The sequence below is a fragment of the Poeciliopsis prolifica genome, unplaced genomic scaffold (genome assembly GCF_027474105.1).
Source record: "Poeciliopsis prolifica strain line A6 unplaced genomic scaffold, Auburn_PproV2 SCAFFOLD028, whole genome shotgun sequence".
Classification (NCBI taxonomy): domain Eukaryota; kingdom Metazoa; phylum Chordata; class Actinopteri; order Cyprinodontiformes; family Poeciliidae; genus Poeciliopsis; species Poeciliopsis prolifica.
Window position 1 is genome coordinate 1078219 of NW_026562403.1, and position 20804 is coordinate 1099022.

At 37.9% G+C, this 20804-nt stretch overlaps 1 protein-coding gene across 1 annotated transcript in view; it reads left to right on the forward strand.

Moving 5' to 3' along the window:
* cemip2 (cell migration inducing hyaluronidase 2) overlaps positions 1-16463 on the forward strand; it is a 29509-nt gene extending 13046 nt beyond the window's left edge. The window contains exons 8-24 of the mRNA XM_055049078.1: positions 1223-1435; positions 2938-3143; positions 4859-4928; positions 5465-5593; positions 6262-6350; positions 7822-7953; positions 8350-8385; positions 8576-8731; positions 9332-9509; positions 11034-11249; positions 11325-11536; positions 12206-12388; positions 12618-12837; positions 12926-13027; positions 13127-13272; positions 13381-13487; positions 14079-16463. Of these exons, the coding sequence (XP_054905053.1) occupies positions 1223-1435; positions 2938-3143; positions 4859-4928; positions 5465-5593; positions 6262-6350; positions 7822-7953; positions 8350-8385; positions 8576-8731; positions 9332-9509; positions 11034-11249; positions 11325-11536; positions 12206-12388; positions 12618-12837; positions 12926-13027; positions 13127-13272; positions 13381-13487; positions 14079-14278 (2595 nt within the window). The 3' untranslated portion in view covers positions 14279-16463. The remainder of the gene's footprint in view (positions 1-1222; positions 1436-2937; positions 3144-4858; positions 4929-5464; positions 5594-6261; positions 6351-7821; positions 7954-8349; positions 8386-8575; positions 8732-9331; positions 9510-11033; positions 11250-11324; positions 11537-12205; positions 12389-12617; positions 12838-12925; positions 13028-13126; positions 13273-13380; positions 13488-14078) is intronic.
* The last annotated feature ends 4341 nt before the right edge of the window (positions 16464-20804 follow it).

Below are 20804 nucleotides of genomic sequence, written 5' to 3' on the forward strand. Positions count from 1 at the left end.
AATGCATTATGGCATTTCTCAGACTTTGTTTTGAGGTTTTTTTTACTTGAAAATGCCTTTCAACAATGACTAAATTGTTCCCAAATAACTAGGCTACAATCGTCATGCAATTAGTCCAAAAGTAAAAGTTCTGCAGACTTGTAAATGGAGCATTATGTTTATTAGATGTCTAAACATAGATGTGTTTTAGCCAAAATTGCTAAGTACAACAAAACCAGTGGGCTGGGATTGATTATAAGACCTCTCCCTTACAACCATAGAATCACCATAAAATAGCCAGTCAGATTTACAAGAACCAGGTTAAAAATGATGTACAAACTTCTGTTCCTCATTTGCTTCAAAGACATCCTGTCAGTGCTGCAATCGTGAATTAACTTCAAAGTCAGAGAGGTGGTGCTTCTGAATGGGCGGAGAACCGGTCTTGAAAATTCAATCTGATGCTAAACCTGGTTTGTTTTGTGAAAATGAACTCAAAACTATCATGATATCCAGAAACCATCTTGTCATTTCTAAGCCTTCACAGTTTGAATGTACTGGAGAATAAAATACAGCCTTTTACAACAACAATATAGATGTTACCACACAATCAGTAAAATGGGTAAATCAAATTAAGCAAACAACAAAACTTGACAAGCTCCCAGGACACTTGGTTGCGTAAACTGATGTGGCTTAATATGGCCATGTGTTGTGAGAGATTTCATCAGTCATGCAGCCCACATTGTTATATTTAAGGAAATCCAAACAAATGTAATGCCAAATTTGTATTTAATTTCATGAATTACAAATTGTATCTATACATTTGTAATAGCTTCTTAAGAGATTTGCATTCCCCATTGTTGCAACACCCAGATGCAAAGTCAATCTCTGCGATACTCTTTATGATCTGATATGCAGTCATATGTATGTCTGTGTATATATTGGTCTTGCCCTGTCTTAAAGCTACATTTTGTGCTTGTGTGTTTGTGTAAGTCTAATAGAGCAGGCAATGCAGCTGGTCAATAAGAGATGTGTGTATTGGGGCCAGTTCTTCCTTTAATAAGGAGGGAAGGCCCCAATACTTCCTTAAGTGGGGGATCTTTCTATATCCACGAAAGATCCCTCAGTGAGCCCAATACAAATTTGTGCTGAGGATGACTAATAATCAATGCAAAATTTCAAAATTGTCTTTGTTGCTTGACCTTCTCCTTAACCTGTCTTGTGCTTTCCTTTTCCACCAACCCAGATCCTCCGTAACTTCTCTTCAGTGCATCTGTCCCACGTGGAGTTAAAGAACATGGGCCAGCAAGCAGTAATGGGCAGCTACCCGCTTCACTTTCACATGTGTGGTGACGTGGACCAAAGGGGGGGCTACAAGGAGCCAACATTCGTGGATGGACTTTCCATCCACCACTCTTTCTCCCGCTGCCTCACCATCCACGCTACCAACGGTCTGCTGGTTAGTAAAATAATTGGTTAACACAATATGTTTATGGTTGCATGAATGCATCAAAATGAGATGCAGAAATAGGATACTCCGCAAATACTATATTAACTTAAAGGCTTGTTGGGAACTGAAGAGTTTTGATAGTTAAATACAGTTCCTTGCAAAAGTGTCGATACCTGTTGAAACTTTCTACATTTCCCCCTTACAACCACAAGATCAGTGAATTGTTGGGGTTTTTATGTGATGGACCAAAACAAAGTAGCCCATGATTGTGAATTGAAAGGAAAATACTAAACAACTTAATTCATTTTTACTCTTTTTACTCTGGTATTTTCACATAGAATTCAGTGCAACCACCCAATAAGTCACCTCACAAGTAAATACCATTAACCGATGTGTAATTTAGTCTTGAGCATCCCAACTATGAAGCATGTTGACGGCAGTATCATGCTGTGTTGCTTTTCTTCATGGGTGAGAGGGAAGCTGGTCCAAGTTCATGGACAAATTGTGAAATCTAAATTCAGGTCAGTCCTGAACAAAAATCTTTTTAAGGTGTTGCAGGATCATCAGAACACTGGACCTTAGCATATCAGCAGAACTATAAGGTAATAGTTTAGGTCAAAGTATAGCTACATGTTTGAATGGCTCAAAGTCCAAACCTAAATGATAATTTTTGGTAAGACTGAGCCTAAGCCATTTTTCACTGAAGAAAGAGCACAAATATTGGTATCCAAATGTGAAAAGCTGGAAGTAACACACCCAGAAGACTTAAATGACAGTAAACTGTGGCTCCTAAAGTGACTACTTCAATGGGTGAATTAAAACGTAGGCCTTATATTTCAGCATTTACTTGTATAATATTCTCAAAAAATTCTGTAACATAAAATCCTAGTTAAATACATTGATGTTTGTGGTTGTAATAAAATGTAAAAAGTTGTAAGGGCTGTAAATACCTTTGGAAGCCACTGAAGGTTTATACAAGACAGAATGGGTTTATTGTTGTTATATTCAAACTAACACATTTGTGCTTTTTGAAAGTCTTGTTGAGTGCTGGCTTGTGTTGTTATTTGTAGTTTGCTCCCTGATTAGTTATCTGGAGGAAGCACAATTGAAGCATTCTGACTTAATAGAAGAAAATAGTTTTGAATCTTGGATCGAATTTGCTGGATGTTTTTTTTTCCTTTGTTTCCCCCCGGAAATCTTTAAGTAGCTTTCTGTGTAGCAATTTTCTTTCCAATTTGTTTCAACTACTTCAACAGTTTGTTCAGAAATTTGGGGAATTTATGCCCATAGGCACAGCTTACCACTTGTCCACCTCTCTGTACTTTCTTATGGGCGTTAACAGCATACAAACAGATGTTGTCCTTGCCTTTCTGTTTCCATGTTTTAGTGAAAAGCAGCTTTTTAATTTGGACCGTGACCATCATTTATGCCTTCCTCTGATGAGCACTCTACTGCAGTTGTTTTGAGATTTTTGGGCTACTAATTAATTTTGTTGTTGTCATCTGGCCCAGGTGAAGGACACCATAGGGTATGACACGCTGGGCCACTGTTTTTTCCTGGAGGATGGGATTGAACAGCGAAACACTTTATACCACAACCTTGGCCTCTTGACTCAGCCTGGGACTCTGCTGCCAACAGACCGCAACGAGACTCTGTGCACCAGCATCAGGGACAGAGTTTACAAGGGCTACACTCCCTCACCAAGTACAGAGTGCAAGTAAGAGATTGTAATTTTGTGTGCTACTCTTTAAAGATGTAGAGTAAAACATTGAGGTTTTGAACGAAGATTACTTTGCTGTTTTGTTGCATTTCATATCTTCCCCGATGCATCAACATATTTGACTAAAGTGTGGAAATTTAAGGAACTTTATTGCTCTGTAAATGTTAAAAGTTGATTTGTGGAAGGGTAGGGGCTGTCATTTAATGCAATAATGAGAATGAGTCTATTACTGTTGTGCCTTGCAACACATCCATATGATCCATGCAATATTTGGTTGCATTATAACCAGGAACTTGGATGTATTTTATTGAAATTTTATGTGACAGACCAACAGAAAGCTAAAGTCTACAAAGTTTATGTTAAAAAGACCAGAGAGTGAGAAATTCTTCTATGTTTAGCACACAGTCGATGCCTTTTAGGCCATGTTTTCAGTGGAAGTACAGCTGCACATCTTTTGGGTTTCTTCCTCTATGTCTTTTTCCTGTTGTTTTTTTGCAAGTGGGCTTAGCCATATTAAATTGTTTGGCTGTATGTTTAGGGTTTTAAGGCTCTGTCTCATCCTGGAAGTTAAATGTCTGCCACAGTCTCAAGGTTTCCCCATCCTCGTAACATGTTTTCCACCGAATTGCCCTGTTTTTAGCTCCATCTGTTCATTACCTCTGACCAGCTTCCAACTCTGAAACCTCACAGCTTGATTCTTGGTGTGTTCAGGGTGATGTGCAGTGTTTTCCTCCAAATAGCATTTTGCATGTAAATTAAAAAGTTCAGTTTTGGTTTCTTCTGACCAATGCTGATCTCTGTCTGGTTATTGTCTCCCCTAATTGGCCAAGTTACAACTTTTAATGGTATTTATGTTTTGCTGCTTTTCCTGTTGCCAATTTTTACTCTTCAGCTGCAACAAATAGTTTTTCTGTCGAAAGGTTTTTCCCTCCTGTACTGTGGATGTCTGCAAAGTTACAAAGGGCCTTTTGACTGCCACACATTAACTATATTCACAAACTGGGTAAATTCTGAACACAATTAGTCTGACTCTTCTTAGAGTTAGGAGTTCCAAATACAGACATAGTCTGCTCTTTTCATTGAGATTTTTGTTTCTCCACTTCACAACAATTGACTATTTTGCCTTGGTTTACATAAACTCCCTATAAAACATAGCGAGGTTTGTAGTAGCGTGAGACATGAATGCTTTTACAATGCATTTTTATTATAAGTAGTTGTTTTAGTCAATTCATGCTTGTTGTTAAAGCTAGGAACTATAATTTTAGAGAGGTGTAGTCCATTTTGAGAGGAAGTAGAAAGGGGTATATTTAGTGCTAGTTGGGAAAGACAGATACTCGTAGGATGGTTTTATAAAAGCAACAATAACCTCCTCTCTTTGTGGGGAGTTTTATGTCATAACAGGAACCTGAAAAGTCCTTCTGTGCGGAAATAGAAAGGCCTGCCTCCAAGAATCTGTCCCTGGGTGTTGTGAGTCTTGGCAGAGTCGGTCTGTTCATGGTTGATATTGGATTATTGGGAGAATTGGAGAAGACTGCAGGATTCTTTGTAACTCATAAGCTTACATTCAGAGATTAGAGTCTGTGCTGTCTTTTTAACATCACTATGTGTGTATAACCGTGCTGCTGTGTGTGTGTGTGTGGGTGTGCGTGTGTGTGTGTGTGTGTGTGTGTGGGTGTGTATGTGTGTGTGTGTGCACATTGTTTGCTTTTCAGGGCAGTCTCAACATTCTGGATCGCCAACCCCAACAACAACCTCATCAGCAATGCAGCTGCTGGCTCTCAGGTAGCAACAAGAGATTTAACTTGAGAAGGAAGCTTTAAATGAATCTCTGAAAAATAATTAAAAAGCTTCAGGAAAAGGAGAACATGAGACACCAGAATGTGAACCCCGTTAAAGATTTAATAAATTATGTTCATTACAAGCCAATCCATTGGCTTTCTTGTTCCTGAACTTTAATACCATGTAAAATGAAAGATTTTGTTGCTCATAACTGGATGATCCATCAATAAAACAGGACTTAAGCACTTATAGTGGAAAGAAATAACTTTGTAAGGCATCTCATATGTGAAAGTATAAAAAGGGGATTATACATTTTATTTTAGCATTTGGTTGACAGTTTATGTGAAGTGCAAACTTTAACCCTTAAACATAGCTTTCCTTGCTCTGGCTAACAAGAAACTAGTGTATCACATCTTGCACTGCTCAAAGTATCTCATAGAATCTATATATTTTTGCTGTTGTCTATATAACAGTTCCTCTGTTGCAGTATAAGCATGTCTATTATCACCTATTTCTCTGTTTCTTCCTTCCTGTCCCAGGATGCTGGAATATGGTTTGTGTTCCACAGCTCTTCCACCGGAGAGTCTCATGGGCTGGTACCAGAGACCAAGGCAGAGCTTACGCCGCTTGGAATTTTTTACAACAACCGCGTGCATTCCAACTTTAAGGTATCCTTGCTATTCCTTATTCTACTAACTCTTTATTGCACCACAAGTCTCAAGATCCATTCATTTCTGCTTCTGTGTTTCATAGAGAAAACAAGAAAAATCCATCTTTATATTGAATAAACACAATTTCTTGCATGCCTACTTGATTCTTGCCAAAATGTATGCATGGAAACACACATGGACACAGACAGACATGTAAGGGGTGCTACAATGGTGCTCTGTTGTGTGATGACAGAAGTCAGGCAGGTGAACTGTGAGCTCTTTATCCAGTCTGACTGCAGCAGCCTCCAATAGAGGAAGGAGCCCTGCGGTTAAAGACCAAACCTCACTTATTTCAGCTCATAGCACAAGTTTCCATATGCACAAGACATCCAGTGATATATTTCATTTGCCAAATGTTACACATTTATCGTTTAAATCATGTTTTAAACATGTTTTAAACATGTAAACCTTTCTAAATGCTTTTGATGGAGATAATAAATTATTTTAATTTGAACATTTTCCTTCATTTTTATTTCCTATCAGATTCTGTTAGTCTAGTTTATTTTTTCCCCATTTTTCACCTCTTTTACTAATGCACTATATTCATTTATATTCATTCTGTTCAAGATAATTCTTCCTATTTAACCTTAGTTTCAGGGGGAAAAATCATGCTATGATCTTCTTAGGCAGGATTATTTATTGATAAAGGAGTGAAGACTACCAACGCCAGTGCTGCTGATCCCAGGGAACACCTCTGTTTAGACAACAACGCAAGGTGTGTACGTGTCGGCGAGATAATTTTGTATGGCAAGCTGTGTATTCTTTGCATTTGTTTTCTGGAATTCATTAATTAAAATGTTTTTTTTTCTTAAATGTGCACAGATTAGAATTATGTGTGAGATTTTAGATCCCTGGTTTTGGTAAAGCTTTGTCCTGCCAATACCAATTGTATGCAATTCCAATAAGAGGATAAATTGTCAGCAATAGATTTAGCTTAAATTAAGAGCATAGATGATGCTGCGCTCTGTGTGTGAGACGTTGATGTTAAATATAAAACTTTTATATAGCAGTCTTATATTAATGCTTAGCCCTGTTACTGTGGCCAACATTACAAAGATAATTGTTTGTCTGTCTATATTCCATGTGGAAAAAGTAGATCCATCCTTTAACCTTGAGGTTTCTGAAAAGCTAACATCTCCACATTTAGCATAATGCATGGGGAGTTCAGTTTTGTGCCCTGTTCAGCCTTCCTGTTATTGCTGAAAGTCTAACTCCCATTTGTGCCCCGAATAAATTTTAAATATGTTGCAACATGTCAAAAAGGGATTGCCCTTTTATAAAGCTTTTGCATGCCTGTTCCGATGATCTCATTTTGAAAACCCTCACTGATGCTAAAATGGCATCAATAAAAACAACCTGGGAAAGTGAAGACTATTGTTGGTGATGCAGTTTGGGGTTACGATCACTGATGAGGAAATTGTGGTTATTTAAATTTTCTGACAAGCCTCTCACCAGTTGGAGCTGGAGTAGCTAATTCAGATTCTGATCACCAAGACAGTCTGCTTTTCTTTTTTTTAATTTAATACTCATAGTACCAACATGGCAACATTGATTTTATTATTATTATTAAATCTTGATGAATTAGTCACATTTTCAAAGTATTCTATGTATAAGCAACCCATAGCCTCAAACTTGAATGGTCAGTGGTTTGTAATCACATACATCGTGATGTATAATTACACTGTGTAAATATGAAGGAATTTGTGGTTCACTAATATGTTTGTTTTGTGCCACAGCTAATTAATGCTTATGAAAAAAGTTATTGATAGTTGCCCATTGGAGATGTACTTGGAGACGACCGCTGACTGAGAAAGATGGTGTACGACTTTATAGTGCGTTGATGCATTTTAGTGGGATGCCTGTCAAGTTTGTGTTGACAGAGAAAACAAGGCTTTACAGACAGAGTTTCCACTCTACTGCCTATCCAAATACAGCCCCCAGCTCGATGAGAGAAAAATCTTATGTGTCCACTGAGACTGCTGGCTGCTCCACACAAACACATACACAGCAGAAGTATGCAGAGGAGGGTTTTAAATGTTGAGATCAGTTTTCAGTATACAAAGAGGGGGGCATATTTTTTTATTATTGTTAAATAATGAAAATCTGTCTGGATTTGAAAAGGTAATTGGTGAAAAAAAAGAGGTACAATAATAGTAGTTGTTTATTTTTTCTTTTCTCTTTGTCAGATTCCGACCGCATCAGAATGCTGACCCCAGTCAACCTCGTGTGGCAGCTGTCATCGATACTCTCATTTCCTTCAAGAACAATGACTTAGGAGCATGGATACGAGGCGGAGACATTATCATCCAGAACTCTGGGTGAGACAATCTGGTTGTTTTAGTCAGACAAGCATTCACATCAGATAAACTGAGGGCCGGAGGTTTCCTGTGAAGAGCAAAAGAATAGCGTTACATCTAGGATTATATTTGGTTATAAAGAACATGCAGTTTGTTGAGCCTTTCAAAGAGAAAAAGTGATTTTCAATTTGATGCATTCTGTGAAGAGGAATAAAACTCAGATCTTTAATGTTTGAACCGCTGAGAAGCTTTTTGAGAGATAACTGGCTAATTTTTACATTTCAGTGCCCGATAACATTGAAATAAAAAATGAGAGTTCCCCTTCATATTGCTGTTTTTCTTTTTTTACATTTTCAGATCATCAAACTGCCTCAGGATTTTTAAATAACTGCATGAATTTTCTACATTGTCTTACAGCTTTGCAGACAATGGAGTCGGTCTGTCTTTTGCCAGGTGTGTTCTTTGCATCGTCCCTTGTTTTCTTAGCTGTAAACATCATTTCACTTATTTTTACCCCTTTTCTTCTGCTGTTAAATCAACTTTTCAGACACCACTTTTTTTCTTGCTTAAGTTCTCTTGTGCTTAAAACATGAATTATCAAGCATTTTTAAATGCATCACATAATGATGCATAATTTCTGCAGTGATGGCAGTTACCCTAAAGACGAAGGCTCCAGCCAGGAGGTGACACAGTCTCTGTTTGTTGGGGAGAGCCGAAACAGAGGAACCAATGGAGGGCAGAATAAATACTGGGGGGTAGGAGGGATTGACGGAGAGGCGCGGACACTGCCAAGAAACAAGTAAGGTCAAGAAAATGGTGATTAAATGAATTACGGAGAACTCATTCATAGCCAGTGTGCAGGCAAGATTGACTCATGAAGGTGCCACTGCCACTTTTCCTTTAGATGAACCTGTGAAAGGAAGTTTTGTTTGACTCATTTCCCTCGTCGTATTTTTTGCAACTTATGAGAAAAACGTGGTGGTGACATTTAGATCTTAGGAACAGTAATAGAAACTCTTAAGACATTATGTTGCTGGTGATCAAATCATATTTAAATATGTTTTTCATATCACTGGAGTTTATGTGACATGGTTTGTTTATAAGCACATACGAAATCACTTTTTTATTTTGAAAAACTTTATTTTGCAATCAGCGGGAATAATTGAAGCAGTTTTCTAAGCATCCAGAATACACTGGAATTTTTTTTTCTGGTGTGCTCATTTGTGAGAGATGTCACTAAAAAAAACATTAATTATTAATTATTGTCAGTGTACGTCATTAATCTGAACTTCAGTGTAACTAAAATTGGTCTTACTTTTGAAACTTGCTGAATCCTTGTATGACTACTTCTATTCTTTTCATTGGTCTGTGGTCGTTTCCTTCTGAATGTCAACTTCAGGACGTTCCCAATCCGAGGTTTCCAGATCTATGATGGTCCAGTGCGTCTCACACAGAGCACGTTTCGAGCATTCGTCCCCACACCGGAGCGTTACACCAGTGCGGTGGGCTTCAACTTGAAGAACACGTGGCAACTGACCCCACGAAACAACCTGTCCCAGCTCAGCTTCCACCCCAATGTGAGCAGACATCTTTTCAATTAGTTTTGTCTGAGGTAATCTGACAACTTGGTTTACAAGCTGAACATGGTTCATGTTTTTATTATATTTTTGTACATGAACTGCCCGAAGATGCTTTGCAAAAATTCCTCCAAACATTTACAAATTTTGTAACGTGGCAAACACAAACCTGATATTTTCATAGTTTTTGTGTGATATATCCATACAAAGAAGTTTGTAATTGTGAGGTTTACAAATCAGTGTATCTTTAAATGCTTTGCACATCTGAAGACTGAAGTGTGTGCTATACTGGAATTCAGAGAGGCTTGAATACATAGTATACTTTGTATGATAAGTATACATATTATTATGCTTTTTTGTAAAGGATTATAAAAATCATGCATCTTTTTTTATTCAACTTCAAAATTCTGTGATTTTTGTGTTGGTCTGTCGCATACAATCCCAATTACATATTTTGGGGTTCTGTGTTTTGTGTTAGTGTAGCTTGTAGTTCTACTGTGACAAGTTCAAGTGACCAATGTTATTCTGAAGGGTACTGAACATCATAGACTGGAGAAGTTCAAACTAAGACTGAAGGTCTTGTAAAGCTGTTTGTGAGTCTCACATATTTCTAATGCAATACATTAAAAACTACATTTCTGATATATAGAAATGAAGCTTCTATATGTTATTGTATAGAAATGTCGAGACTTAATTTCTTAATTTCTATACAGTAATAAAATATAATATAAGTATCCAGTATCCAGTATTGAGGTTCTTCAGATCTGACTGCAAGTTTAGGGTAACTGGGATCATGCCTGCTGCATGATCTTGTGATGCTGCTGGACCTTAATACAAGGAATAACTCAACTCCTTTTGAGTTATTCCTTGTATTATTTCTTTGTACATTTTGTTTTACCCAAAATGAAAATAATACAAATGGAAGGAAGAGATTAAGATAAATAGGTTTATTCCACTTCCTAATAGATCAGAATGAGATTTTTGTCCTATTTATTCTTCCCCATCTCTTCATTCCCTTGAAGCATCATAATTTGAAAAGATCAGTGTTATTGTAGAAATGGATTGGGATCTACCTTGTCCATCTGTCCTCTAATTTGTTTATGGGGGAGAAAAAAAAGGAAGAAAAAAAAAAAACATTTGTAAAAGACTGATGCCCTCTTCTGGTTGTCTTGTATAGTGCAGTAGGAAATCTTTTGAGTACGGTATCCTTGTCTGATTTCACTTTATCTCTTGGAAAACTTTATCAATATACAAATTAGATGGTATTTCATACTCAAGGACATTAGCATTCAGTTCTTGTTTTGCTGAAGTTTGTGAGATATTTTCAGTGTCTTTAGAAATGTTACAAAGTATAGCAATTAAACTGAGATTTATATTTATTTCAAAAATGTTGCAAAAATAAAATCAGGAACAACAATCTGGAAGTTCTTTATAAGGATGGAAAGTTGTACTGAAGTGAAAGTGTGTGCAGTAATTGAGATATTTCATAGCATTCACATCACTCCTCACTAATTATATCCTCAGGTGGCTCTTCGAGCGTTCTTTGGTCGTCCTGGACAGTGGTTTGAGGAAAATGACCTTGATGGGGACAAGAACTCAATCTTTCATGATGTGGACGGATCAGTCACGGGTTATAGAGATGCCTATGTCGGCCGAGCAGATAATTACCTCATCCAGCATCCTGATTGTGTGAAAATATCCCGTTGGAATGGAGTGATATGTAGCGGTCGCTACTCTCAGGTACTGCAGAGCAGAGTCTGGGTAGTTCTGTCCTTCCCTTTGTTTCTTGCTAGTTATAACCTTTTCTTCCTTCAGGTGTATATTCAAACATCGGGAGCCTCTAGCTTGAGTTTGTCCATCAACAGAGATGAATACCCTGAAGCACCTCTGGTACTGAGGGGGATTAACAGCCAGGGGGCGTCGTCTCAGCAGTATCAGCCGATCCTGATGATGGGCAAGAGCTACACTCTGCACTGGAGTGGACCTGCACCCAGAGAGGTCGTGCTCTCCCTCATCAATTTTGATAAGTGAGTAGATACAACTAGCTGATTTTAGTAGTCATTACATATCTATAATGTCACATGCAAATACAGTGGATGGAAAAAAGTGTTCACATCCTTGAACCTTTTCATATTTTGGCACATTGCAACCTAAAATGTCAATGAAGTCTTAGGGGAGAGGGGAGAGGAAAAAGCACATAATTGAATTACGGAGGGAAAAAATGCTTGGTTTTTAAAACTTTTGTAAAATAAAAATGACCAATTGTGGTAGCCTCACACCTGAACTACATTGATTATACAATCAGGAAATAATCAACGGCACAATAATGGAGCTAAATACTTGGCAACACTAAAGAAAACCTTCTGGAGGTTGCAAAAGGTTTGAGTGTGGCGTGGTGCTTCACCTTCTAGGACAACACTCTGAAACATACAGCCAAGGAAATATTTAGATCCAAGCATATTCATGTTATCTTGTGCTGCATCTCTACGACTGTCACATGACCAAATGAATAACACATGACCCGTCTCCTCCACCCCACCTCTGGAAACAAATGGCAAGATGCAAATAAATATTGGTTTTTAATATTGGCCAATACTTATGTTAGTGACAAAATGTTATGCATTTCTACATTAATACATCAGTAAAATGAATTTATCTAGTTTTAAAGTGTGCATTATCTCTGTCTTCTTGTTCAGAGAAGACCGGATTCTGGTTGGACTCTGTTACTCATCAGACACCACGTTTCAGATCATGAGCGACATCAACGACAGACAAAAAAACACATTTGTAGACATGACTGATTACGGCCCTGTGTCTTCACTGGCCCAGCTGGAGGCGAAGCCAACAGAAAGGAAGTACTTCTTTGACCAACCTGTTGGGTGAGGAACTCCAAATATGACATTGATAATATTGCAATATTATAAACTGATGAAGAGGTCAGGAGATTTGCTGATGTTTGGTTAATACTGACAGATGTTCACCCCTAAAGGGTGAAGTCTTTCTGACAGTCCGCCACATCAGTTTTCATTGTACCTGTCTCTGAGGCTCCACATTTCTAAAAGCTTATTGAACTGCTTCTTCCTGCTGCACTTGTGCAATCATTACCAGCTTACTGTGGCTCTACCTCCAAGCCCGACATGGACGGGACGGCCACAGCTACTGTTCAACAAAAGGCTGTGAAAGAGTTAAAGTCACAGCCACGACATCGTCCAAACAGACCTGCAACTGTACATCTAAAGCCTACCCCAAGTACTCAAAGGCACCATCGGCAGTGGTGCCTCTGCCTGCTCTCAGCACACAGCCTTGCAAAGACTGTGGTGCCAAGGAGGTTTGTTTCCTTGTACTTCAACATTAAGACATTAATATTAAAACAATTAATGTCTTAATGATGATCATGTGTTGCATTGTTGTTTCAGATTGTGTTTTCTAGTGAGCCATGGATGCCTTACCTTCACACACAAGTGAAGTCTTTAAACGGCAAAGAAGAAAAAAGTGGAGATAATGCCTCTTTTATCACTGTGAGCTTCCAGCACTACTAAAACACTTTACACCCTTTCTATTTATATATTACAAATTTAGAGTTGTGCCTGTTGTAAATGTTTTCTTTTGCTATTCAGGTGAATGAGGTCATCATACCTTTTACTCAGTCTGGATTTTTCCTGGTCTCAGTGGATGCCTGTTCTGGAAAGGTTATCAAGAAAGTCTCATTCATGAAGGTGGACAACAAGATGAAACAGTATCTAAAAACAGGAATCCCAAAGCGGTGAGTTTGTGCAAAAAAAAGAAAACAATTGAAAGAGTTGACAATTTGCTCCTCATTTTTAAAAAAACTGCAAAATGTTGCCTAATGCGCCTCTGTGTTTGTCTGCAGGTCGATAGTACTGATGGCAACACGAGGTCAGCCTGAAGGTCTGGTTGATCTGGCTCCACATCTGGTCTCTTTTGGCTTTGCCAAAGCTGCTGAACTACATAGTAAAGGTAAAAACACAAGCAGTGCTTTCTTGAGATATGTGATGTCTAGTTTTACTAACAGAGTTGGTGTCTTAAATTATCCATTGCAATTAGCAATGTTCGCATAGCGAGCAGCACAAAAACAGCACTCTCTGTGGGTTTACCCTAAAGCCAAGCAGGATAAGGTGACCAGATTTGTGAACTAAATCTGGGAACATTTCTGGCTCAGAGATAAAGTAAAATTATATTTAGCAAAAGGAAATGAAGAAACTGAGACAGTTACAATTGACATTTAAATATTTAAACAATAAAAATTAAGTGAGACAGCAACATTTCTCTCCACACTGTTGTTTCCCAAGAGTAAGAAAATGCAAATGGTTGTAGAGCACCAAGACTGTGGAGAGAGGGCAAAGCTGTACGACGTAAGTGAGCATGTACTTAATGTCTGTATCAGTGAGTGTTGATTTTAAACACACACCTATACTGACAATAGCTTATTTTTAGCTGTCTTTTCACAGTGTCTACTTCAAAGAATGTTCTTTTTAGCATGACGTTAAAGAAGGAATATAGTCTGATTCTGGTCACCAGCTAATCTTTTATTGTTGCCTCTCACAACAGAAAGTTTGGCAATGTGGGGATTCCTGGGAGCTTCTTCGCCTCCTTCATGGATTTCACTGCGAACTGGGCAAGAGGGCAGCGTGTTGGGGCTTCAGGAGCTCTACTTGCCCTTGGGTTTGGAGACTTATGGGTGTGTGCCACCTGCAACTCAAAAACGCAAAGACCTGGAGCTTCTGAAAAAAGCCACAGGGCAGCAATAACCAATGTGAACTGTACAACTTACCAAGCCCAAAAAAAAAAAAAATTCTTGCACACAAATACACAAACACACAGCCAGTTGCTGAATGTGAACTGCTGAACTCTTAATTTATTAACAGTGGCAAGCAAGTATGTTTACCTATATTGAGTGGGAATTAGGAGTGATAATATGAACGGGGTAAATATTTTTTTAGTGATGTGTTCTTGGATGTGTTGTGTGTTTGTGTTGGCCTCCCTAAGGGCCTTTTTAAAAGTCAATGCACTTTTGCTTTATAAATCTATCAGTCAAAGCTTTAATTAAGTAACTCTCTTGGTTATCTTGTACCATAGTAAACATAGAAAAGAGTCAATTATTGACAATAATTATATTGAAAGCTATATTGAAAATTATATTGGCAGGCAGTAAACGAAAACAGAATACAAACATAATGGACAAGGTACACAGGCCGAAAGAAAAATCTAAAAATAAATTGGGTTGTACCGGAAATTTGTCTTTAATTAAATCTGAAAATGAAATGTGAGAGTTACAGACATTTGTCTTATGTCAGGTTAGAACCTGTAGTGTAGGAAATCAGAGTCAGTGGGTTAGTGATCCCAGCATATAGAAAAACATGGGAAATAACGATTCTATTCACATTTGTAATTAGTTCAAAGCAACTCAATAATGTGCAGTAAGAATGAATCAGGCTGTGTTTCTACCTGAATCTTAACTGGAAAACCTCTTCTGATCGTTGTGCAGCTGAAAGACTTTAGATTTTGAGCACCTTTGTTTGGATTCCTACGTGGATTTACTGGAGCATCTTTCATTTTTTATTTATCTTTTCTCAATTATGATCTCTGAAGGACTTTGCTTTATTCGCAGCACAAAAAGAAATTACTTTTCTTCATTGTTTTCTGAACATAACTGAATGTGTTACCTGTTGTCTGCCTCATTCATTACCTTTTTTTGTGCATTATTACCAGAATGGTGACATTTAATTAAAATGTGCGCCATACTGTGCAGTTGTAGTGAGCAGAAAATGCATACAAATCTTGTACCTGCTGAGAGTTTTATACAGTTGTACTTTAGGACGATGTATTCTTTATCGTGTGTCTGGATGTGAGCAGGGCTCCCCCACTGAGCGTCGAGAAGTATTTGTTCATGACTGATTGTGAGACAGTCGTAGTACAATAATAACTTTGTTGCCTTTTAACCACTGTACTGTTAAAGAGCAGAAAAATGGGAGATATTTCTATTACTCAGCTTTTGTTCAGCTGATACTTTAAGGTGCACGAACGAGATATTTTCATTCTTTCTAAGTAAAGAAACTGTAAATATGATTCTGTACTTGTACTGTAGAATTTATAGTCAGTGTTGTATTGGAGGCCTTTTGCTTTTTGTCTTTAAAAAATATTTTGACATAAAGAAAAATCTGCTTTTGTTATAAAATTGTCAGTTGAATAAACATTTTAAATTTAAAGTAAAGTGTGTTTTGGTTACCAGTGTCTGCTAAAAGAGTTGCTGGTTACTTTCCTCTGCCATTACACACTGTAACAGTTTTGGTATTTTTACAATCGAAAGAAGTCATGACTGCGTTTTGATGCCTTGCAAAACTGAGTTGTATCTGTTGAGCTCAATGCTGCGTAACTCAAATGTCTGAGCGGCAATTAAAATCAAATCAAATGAATTTATATCCAAACTAAAAGAAGGAATTAGGCCCATGGCGGTAGAGTTTTAATCACTTGAGGCTTAAACTGGACAACCTTCGTGCTGGAGAGTTTACTCCAGACTTTATACTGGGAGCTCCTCCTAAAAGCCAAACCTCCATCAATGGGAGTTCAGTCAACATGGCCAAATTACAAGTAATCTAATCCAAATCTATTATTGTAACTGTGCTGTAATTAAATTGTTTGTATTGCCTTCTGCTATTCATTTAAAATGGTGTGGCAAAGAAACACCCCAAGGCAGCGGATTTCAAATCCCATAATCAGCTTGTCTTTATAAGGTTTTGGAGGACATTCAGCCTTGGCAAAACGCCTGATGGTAAAAACAAATAGCACATAATTACCTGGTAATCCTTCATATTAACATGAAGTAACTAATAAGCCATCAGAATCATTGCACTCACAGAAGAGAACAACGCAAGCAGCGCTAACACAATTTTGTAAGCTAGACAAATTTTACAAAATAAAAGAATTGTGTAATCATTTGCTGTTGTCTGTATTGTGTGCAAGATCCAAGAAATATCTTAAGGGAAGGGTTAGCCTATGATGGTGCACCTGAATTTTGTACATCTGTAGACTGAAATGTTTGAAATTGTTCAATGTCAGTCAGAGTAGTAGAAGAGGAAAGTAGTGCGCACAACTCCAATGTCGCAAAAATGAATGAGTGCCCGGTTCTGAAGAAAATGTAAGTCACCAGCACAGAAAATTCAAGGTTTTAATGTGGGCAAAAAAGAATATGTTTCAGCTACATGCTATTGTCAGCTGCACAAAAATATCTTGATAGTTTTGCAGCTGTGTCATAGTTGGATATCTTCATACAACCTAACTCTACTTTAGATTTATCCACAGCATCATCACTGAATTCAAGGGCCATTCAGCTTTTTAGTTTGATGACCCCAAACAGATTTGAACCATCATCAATTGTATTTTGTGAAGATGGCATCTTCACAAAATAAGAAATCAAAATGTGAGATTTGCCTAATCTTGCTATCATCTCTGTACATTGTTCATCAAAATACTTGACCAGAAAAAGAAACTTATACTTTACATGGTGGCTAAATGATTTATTTGCAGGGAAGAAAATTGGGGTTTCGTATTTTTTTCGCTTAGTTTTACAATGACATCAGAATCCATTTAGTTTTTCAGTCTATTTTCTATAGCTGCTTCATCCTGTTTAGCATCTCCAGGAGATTTTTTTTCAGAGTGGGAGGCAGACAGAGTGCCTGTTCAAAACCAACTCATGCACTGCATCCCCAGTCCTCATAAAATCTTTTGTTTCCCCTTTTTTCTAGCCTTATTGCTTTTTTGTTTTTGATTTGCTTGGACAATTGCTTTTACCCCCTGATGCTCAATGACATCAGGGGATGTCATTGATGCTCAAGCGCATCAATGACATCTTATTTAGGTCTTCAAATGCCAGGCACGTCTTAAAACTGTAGCAAAGTGTTACTATTGCTGTCCTCTGATGCTCTTGTCTTTCTGCCACATGGAGGAACAGAATATACTTGTTACAGCTCAGTTTTAATTATGCAATACTAAGAGTTTTGAACTATGGAAAATACACTTAGAGGAATGCCAAGGTGAAAAATATGACGCTGGGGATCTGTGTGGGTGGAAGCCTTTAGCGTTACACAGTATCACAATATTATGCAAAGACTATATCTATGGCAACATGTTTTTCTTTGCAAAATACTAGTTTTTTTAATGTATTTTTGTCTTTTATTATCTTCACATAATTAATCAATACTGTTTCTATTTATGAAACAAGAAACATCAATGTGTAACATTTTTTCTGCAGTTTTACAGGTTAAATGTATACATATAATCTCTAAAGCATATAGCGTTAGAATGGATGCATCTATTCTAACACTTAGAGGATGCATCCATTCTAACGCTATATGCTTTAGAAATTGAGTTAAGAAAATAATTCATACATCTGTGTTTATCCAGTAGGTTTGAAGAAACCTTAGTACACTGAGAAAACCCTCACATGCACAAGAGGAGAACGCCAACTTCTCATGGAAAAACCATTGCTGAGTTACCCTGTAAGTGTTGTGCAGCAGGGCCTTGTTGAAAATGTAACACCTGAATTTTTCACATTTTTGTCACATTACAACCAGGAATGTAAATGTGTTTTATTTGGGTTTTTAATAGTGGGAATACACCATTCCCACTGTGAAACATGGCAGTGCCAACAGGATGCCGTATGGATGCATTTCTTCAGTATTTATAGGGAAGCTTGTGGAAATTATGCATATCTATGCATCATGAAGCCAAATACAGAGAAATCCAGAGATTTACCTCTTTTGCCAAGAAGAATAATCTCATCTCACACAAGAATCTCAGTACAAAGACTGATAAATCATTGGTAGCTTCAGCAAAAATTTGGCAGCACCTATTAGCCTGTGCTAACTAGGTTAGCATAGCTTAAATTGTAGACACTGCAGCTGTCATTCAGCCTTTTTAGTGGATGCAGTTGATGCCCTGCTGATGCTCAGTGATGGTGGTCCTGAATAATTAAGCAGGTCTGACAGCCGTGTAGGGGTTCGTCTCCATGACTACTGCTCTCCCTGTGTCCCTACAGCCCGGAGGAGTAATGTAAATCTTCAGTGCGCTCAATGTCAGTTTAACTCTGGCACGCACATGTGTCAGAGTTAGTTGGAGCCTTTGGTTTACATGTCCCTCCTTGGTCTCGCCTCTGCTCATTGTCCTCGTTCTCGCCAAGTGTTCTGGACAGCTCAGGTATCAAATGAGATGTGAACAACAAAAAAATCACCTATAAGGTGTCTGAGATGAGCAGCTGGAGACAGCAATGCTTGGGGAAGCCTCTTCTGCCACGCGACTGCGGAGGGCTAATGGAGTGCTGTAGGTCACCTTTTAATGATGTCCATAATTTCAACTGACCGTATGGCGGCAATATCTGTGATTCTGAGATTGGTACTTCTTCCACTGTCCACAACAAGTTGTAGTTAACACACACACACACACACACACACACACACACACACACACACACACACACACACATTCACCACACCACTTATGCAATTACCCTTTAACATCAAATGGATCATCAGTCCCCTGGCCCATTAGACAGTGAATTAACCTTATCTACCTGTAGATGAAGAGGTATGGCTATGACACATAACAGCCTTGGCCCAGTCACCACCATTACAGAAAATGTGCTCTGCACTTTCCACACAGCATGACACAGGCTAATCACACCCTGAGAGATTCAATAAAAAGAGGATTATGACACAGCTACGTTTTACCAGAAATACTTGCTCTGTGTTTTAATCATGCACTAATTTAATATCCCGCAACATGTTGGGCATTCGGTTTTGGGTCCGTTTGATTTTCAGAAGCTAAACCTCAGCGTGGAATGTCTAAAGCCGAACTTCATCTCAGTGGGTCTTAAATGATTTGTGCTACATTCGTGTGTGCAGGAAAAGATTTAAAGGTGCTTTAATTAACTTTAGCTTTGTCACAAAGAACATTTTGTAAGCTTTTAATAATGCTTGAATGCGATGCTCTCAACATTGTTACTGTTTTGGATTACTTTGGAGGATCCTTCCAAAAGCTTTCCACGCTACTGTCCATTGGCTAAATCTGTTGTCATGGGGCAATGCTATGTTCATCTGAGCATAAAGCCATCAGTGTGTGAGGATCATCACAATGATGACTATGAAAATGATGATTATCATGGTGGCAATCATGTAAGCTTCAGTCTCCAATGAGGTTAATCCCTCCAGCGAAACAGAATGGCCTTTTAAAAGAAATCAAGCCGAGACTCACAGTGTGATTACGAAGTCAAGATAATCAGTGCTCTCCAGAAAAAGCACCCAGGTGCCTATAGAGTCTGACCGCTCTATAGGCATCTCACTTCATAGCTAAAATAAATCCTGACAATGTTTTCCTCAGTCTGCAAGGCAGATTAATGAATTAAAAATAAAACAACCTAGGATCAGCAGAAGCATCCATCTTTCCAAATATTAAGGACAGAAGCCATTTTAAGAATTTCCCTTCTTTGAAGCCAGAGAATATGTAGAGTTAACCTACCAATATGGTATTAATCAACTCAAAATTTGAGTTAAAATAGCAGATCAAGCAGAGTCAGTGACAAGTATTTTAAAAGGTAATTTTGACCACCATCAAATTATTCACATGAAATTAGTGTAAGCATAAAACAAGCAGTGACCATGATGGGGTCTTGTACAGTACCCATTTCCCATCTTCAAATTATTCATTTTTTGGCTCTGAAACTTTATAAACATTATTTGGAAACTAATACTTTAAATGGCTGGAAAAGATTCTCCTTGCCAAAAGAGATACTGTTGAAATGATTCCTGTCTTTTGAGAAAATATTCTTTATACTAAAGAGACATGAGAACTTTTCAAAGGTGCGTTTAGAGTTACATTTGGCTTTAAAGCGAACAAAGCATTACAGAAAGGGAATGTCAAACAGACAATGAAACATGGCGAGAATATTTTATTTAAATGATATCAGTCGAAAGTCACTTTTTGCATCAGATTCTTTTGTTCTAACATTAAAATGTGTTCGATGAGCTGAAACATTTAGATGTGACAATAAAGCTAAAATACATGAGGTCTTTAGGGGAGCAAATATGAGAGTGCCCCAGGCTGCTTGATGTCATGGCATAAATTCAGCAGAACCAGATGTCACCTGATGTTCCTGCCTACGATTGGATTCACGCACTCAGAGAGGCATCAACGTAGGCCGGCCACAATGAACGGTGAGACAAAGGTTAAGAGAATAAAAGATGCAGGGGAACAGAGATGATTTAAAAAAAAATGAAAGAAAAG